Genomic DNA, 5,801 nt, shown 5'->3' on the forward strand with positions numbered 1-5,801 from the left:
AACGACTGGTCAAACTCAACTTTGCTTCCAGTCGGCGTACTAACTGTCAACATTTGCTCCATTCTGGCCGGTTCAATAGGTAATTTCTCGACAAAGAAGGGGGATACAAAGGAGTGTGACGCTCCCAAATCAAATAACACATAAGCAGGTAAGGAGCACACAGAAATCATGCTTGACAAACACCGAATAGCCGAACATGATAAACTAAACATAAATGATTTGATTAAGGAGGTTGAGTATAATACCTATAATAACACCGGGGTCAGATTGGGCTTCCTCCTAAGTAATAGAATAAACTCGCCCCTGACTCTTGCTAGCTAGAGAAGGAACGAGTGGGCGAACAGCAGTCTTTGCCAGGGGTACTTTGGAAGTCACAACTGGCCATAGACCAGATTATCATGGTTGTGGACAATCCTTGACCATATAGCCAGACTCCTTGTAGTTATAACAAATAAGAGTCTGAGCCCCATAATGAGATGCAGGTATAGCTTTAGGCGCTTGAGCTGCATCAGGTCTGCGGGACTGAATTGGGGCTGCATTAGTATAAGGCCCTCTCCTCTGGAACTTGTTAGGTCCCTTAGAGTCATGAGATGGCATTGGCCTCTTGCTTGCCTGTATAGCTTGATAATTCTCTCTCTGCTGGTCTTCTATCATCTTGGCAGCTTCAACCACTTTAGCATAGGTGGGGTACTTGTGTAGTACCACCGAAGTGCTCAAACTGGCTCTAAGCCCTCCTTCAAACCTTCTTACCTTCACATCCTCAGTCTTCAAGTGAGTCGAAGCAAAGTAGAAATACTCCTCAAAGATTTGCTGATATTCAAGGACCAACTTAGATCCCTGACTGAGGCTCATGAATTCAATTTCCTTCTTTTCTCGGAAATTTCTTGGAAAGTAGTTCTCAAGAAAAGCTTCCTTAAATTGAGCCCAAGTTGCATTGGGATATTTGACCCAGAAAAGATCCTTCGAGGAATGCCACCATACATCAGCGTCACCTCGGAGTTGAAAGGTAGCACATCGAATCTTCTCGAGATCACTATATGGTAGCACCTTAAAAATTCTTTCGAGGTCTCGTATCTAGGTGGCCGGGAACATGGAGTCATGGATCAACTTATAAAAAGTGGGAGGATGATGCTTTTGAAACTTCTCAGAAAGTTTGGAGGCATCGGCCCATTCTGGTACCACATTTCTGACTGGTAAGGCAGCCAGAGGAGGGGGAGGTGGATTTTGGTTCACTTGCACTGTAGGAACTTCATTTGCAACCGGCCCAAAAGGAGGAATGATAAGAATGGTATTAGCTGTGGGATTTGGGACTTTGTGCACCCGGGGTGATATTATTGGTCCTGCCCAACCAACATTTTGAAGTTGGGCAGTCACATTTTGCATAAAAATGCGCTGCTCATTTTGGGATTCCCGGTGTTCTCTCTGCATGTCACGTAAAATATTCCCTAAGAGCGCGACAACATCTGCATTAGTGCTCACCAGAGGTGGTGCATGCAAACCTTCCTCAGAAACATCACCGGCGTCATGCCTTAGAGGTTAACGATTCTGGTTGCGAGTATTGACCATGATTTAGCACCTGGAAAATTGAGATGCCTCACATGTTAGCACAAGGATGAGAGGAACAATAATTACATTGAAGGGGAAGAGCACAAAATGTATACAAAGTGTGTGTCCCACCACACAAAAGTAACTAGAGTCCTAAGAAGGAGGTTGAGCCAAGAATATAGGCTAATAGCCCCTTAGAACACGAGTGGATCCACGGACAGATCAAGTTCTCTGAGTCCGGTCGTGACTCCATTTACGAAGTTGGCTTGCGCGGACTAACGGGCGGATGAGGAACATGAGTCTGCTCCTACGTCCATTTTCAAGGTGCCCATTGGCCGAGAGGATTTGAGTCGAATGGATTAACAGGTGGATCCTCATATTGTGGTTCTGTTCATTCGTCTGCTCAGTACAGGAGACGAAAGGTCAGCGTTTCTAGGCTTAGCGGATTCATGGGCGGATTCACGATAATGAGTCCAGTCGTGCGTCCGCTTGAGAAATTTTGACAAAGACAGTAACCGCACGGTTTCTTTTCATATTTTGGGTTTGTTGGTTAGAAGCGGAGGAACAGAGCAGAGGTGCCCAGGCTTCGTCCGCTCCGATTTTCTTGTCTAAGAATCGTGGATTTAGGCTTCTTCACTCATAATCTCAAACTCCCTACTTCAAGGTATGGGATTCTCCCACCATTTTGGATTCCTTGGATTGTTCTAGTTCTTCTTCTAGGGTTTTTATCCAAGTTTTTCTCCCTTTTCATAGCATTTTATTTGATTGCTTGGAAATATGTAGAGATATCGCTTTCTCTAGTCCCTTTAAGTTCAAACCTAGTTGAAATCATGGTTACACCTGTAACACCCATCGATTGAGACTAGGGTTAACCAAACCCTTGCCAAAACTGAAATCTCCCACTTGTTTTGGTGGTTTTTGTTCTAGGACATGAATTATATCACTTATTCTCCCCACCTCATATGGGTTTACTATAATAACATTTTTTGTACAACTTTTGTTTAGAACTACTATTAATGTAGCCATGGAAATTTGAGGAATTTCCCAATTTTTCCATTTGAGAAGGAATTATCCTTGATCTTAAATGTATATATATTACTTTTACTTTATGATGCATGCATGGTTTGTTGTGTAATTCCCTTAGAATCATGATAAGCTCCACAGAAGTTCATTATATTTTCTTTTAAATTTTTGAGTTCAAGAATACCATTGTTCTTCAAATTTTCTTGTATCAAATCTTCATGTTCTTGTTAAATTTGGAGTGATTAATCACTCACATTACCTCTTTTATTTTATTTGAATGTGTGCAGGTTAAGTCAAGGGAAAATGGCTCCCAAAACAAGAGGAAATAGGGCTTCTGTGGCTGCAGCAGCACCAGCCTCGATCCCAGTCCCATTCGATGCCAACTTCTTTTTGCCCACAGAGGCTGAGAACCTTTACACCCAAACACTACGAGCACAAAAAATTGAGACAGGGAGAGATGTCATCGCGAAAGAGCTTGTGGCCTTCAAAGCGGGGCCAAGGTTCGAGCATCTGGGATGGTCTACTATGCTAGTCTTGCCCAGGCATTACTACATCAAACTGATTGGGCACTTTTATGCCAACATGACCATAGTTCAAGAAAATGTGGAGATGCTTCGAGTCAATTCCTTTGTGAAGGGAGTTAACATTTCCTTCAATGAGGTAGAGTTGGGGGTGATTCTAGGGGTCAGTTCCATGGGTGCTCGGGTATACCATCCACCCGCGAGAGATCCTTTGTCCTGCATGTCTTTGGCAAAGTACGAACATCTGTATAAAACCCTAACCAATGACAAGCACGACAATCGGGTGAATCTTATCGAGTTTGGTTATTCTCAGAGGATCCTGACCATGATAGTCAAGTCAAATCTGGTGCTTGTCAAAGGGCACAACACCGAGCGTTCTTTTATGTCTGCCACCTTAGGGTACCGCTTGTATCAGGGGAACCAAATAAGTCTGCCTTATGCCATCATCAAGCACATGGAGCAAGTCCAATTTAAGTCCAGAATTGAGAAAACCCTTCCTTATGGAAGGCTTCTGACTCGCATCTTCCAATATTTTTAGGTTAACCTGAAAGATGAGCCACCATGTGAAAGCTTCAAGGAACCCTTTGGAAAGAATTCCCTGGCCCGTATGAAGATCATAGTCAACACTTACAGTGATGGGGAGCCATTATTCCTAGCAGGTGGTGGAGATGCAGGTGTAGAGACTAGTGAGGAGGATGAGGGTAGTATGCTGCTGGTGCCTCTAGTTCTGGAACTTCAGAGATGGGTGCAGTCCTAAATGCCCTAGATCAGATGAACCTCAACCTGGCCAAGCTGAATTTAGATATGCTAGATGGCTTTGCAAGTGTCCATGGGCAGTTCACTTCATACAACCATCGCCTAGAAAGGATGGAGAAGGACATCCATAACATCAATGCATATCTCTACTATGAGGGTGATGATGATGATGAGGAGGGCAATGATGATAGGATGGGGGATTAGACCCTGAGTCTGATGGAGTTTCTACTGAATTTCTTTATTTCAGCTTTTTTTGCGTTCTTGTGGAAAGTTTATGAACAATGTTTTTATTTTGTCTTATCTTTTATCTTTTTTTTTTTTTTTTTTATCATGTAATTATGGTTCTGCCGGCTGGAGTTTTGGAACTTTCTCTTTTTGGGTTTTTATATGGTTTTCTCGCCTCCTCAGGAGGTTTGAGTAACAGACAGCTGGAGGTATATAGAACTTACATGAATATAAATTAACTCTTTAACTCTCATGTTGTCCCTATTATTTGCTATGTTTTCGGATTTCTCCCTATCTAGTCCTCTTCCTATATTCTGCATACATTCCATTTATGCTTGTTAAAAGCTTTTAATTTAGATCCTATTGTGTAGAGTAAATCAAGAGTCCTTGGTGAACCGTGTCTGGTGCAGAGCATCACTCTCTGATACCACGGTGTCACGCCCCTATCCCAAGCTTATGCCACAAGCACAGTTAAGAGGTTGATTAGGATGACACGCATCACCCCAATATCTACCAGGATCAACAACACAGTGTCCCAGCGCACGGTCACCACCCAAGGGCCCACCCAATAATTACATTTGAGCAAAAAAATAAATATTTTCAATCATTGTCAGAGTTATAAAGAGCGGAAGCATTAATTACATAAGCAGTTACAGTATGTTCAGCTGTCTAGGTGATAGTATAGTAATTAATGTTGACACCAGCTGACCATGACATAACTACATAAAATAGTAGTAAGTTATTACAGAAAGTGTTTATAACGGGCACAATGCCCCAACAAAATCAAAAGGTGGGGACAACACCCCAATAACATCATTGCCCATAAGCACAATCATCACACGGGCAACCATCGCCGTGTTCCTCTGACACGTACTCCGGCTCCTCTGGGCCAATACAATCATACTCTGCCGACTGTACATCTAGGCCGGCCAAATATCTATCACCTGTATCAAGATCTAAAAGTTGTGTACACAGGGGGTTAGCTCCACTGAGTCAATGACGGGAAAGGGGAGCGCACATACATATAATCACACATAGTCCATGATGTATGAAATGTTAAATACATATTTTCCACCTAACGAACAGTCTAAGTCATGGTATATGCTATTGTGATAACTCGGGAGACACTGAGGGTCACTTATCCTATCGCCCCAGTGAAACCTCAACTATCACAAGGGACCTACGCTAGTAGAAGCCATGGGCCACCCAGTGGCAGACCCCATATAGCCATTACTGCCCCTGACCTGGCCTCTCCCACCTCCATAGACATTAGATGCTCCGACTATCCAACACGTAAACACCTATTGGCAAGGGTTGTAGCATAAAGGAGTATAAATCCTAACCACAGTTACACTACATGCAATTCTATCATCCCGAGAGGTATTCCGGGTGCATCAACGTCCCATTCCATCTAGCACCCGGGTACCAGTACAGCACGGCACATACAGACCAGGATTGCAAACAATGGATATAATAATAAGAACTTTGGGGTTCCGGCACCAGCATACCCGGCCCTGTAATCCTAATACAACAATGTAAAACATGATATCCACATTCCATTAAATTCATATCCAACATGGTTTTATATGCAAAATGCAACATGGCAAGAATGAATGCAAGCACATAAACCATTATGAAATCTATATAATTTTATCCACATATATATATATATATATATATGTCAAGCCCAAACATCACCCAAAGCCTACTCACAGTTTGTTTGATTACTAT

At 42.7% G+C, this 5,801-nt stretch overlaps 1 protein-coding gene across 1 annotated transcript; it reads right to left on the reverse strand.

The window, feature by feature from the left end:
* Positions 1-396: 396 nt before the first annotated feature.
* Positions 397-1,428, reverse strand: LOC122643506. Its single transcript, XM_043837122.1, has 2 exons — positions 1,180-1,428; positions 397-1,074 (listed from the first exon to the last, which is right to left on the reverse strand). The coding sequence occupies exons 1-2, from the start codon at positions 1,426-1,428 to the stop codon at positions 397-399; spliced, it is 927 nt and encodes a 308-aa protein (XP_043693057.1).
* Positions 1,429-5,801: the final 4,373 nt, after the last annotated feature.

Source organism: Telopea speciosissima, chromosome 10, assembly GCF_018873765.1.
Source record: "Telopea speciosissima isolate NSW1024214 ecotype Mountain lineage chromosome 10, Tspe_v1, whole genome shotgun sequence".
Taxonomy (NCBI): Eukaryota; Viridiplantae; Streptophyta; class Magnoliopsida; order Proteales; family Proteaceae; genus Telopea; species Telopea speciosissima.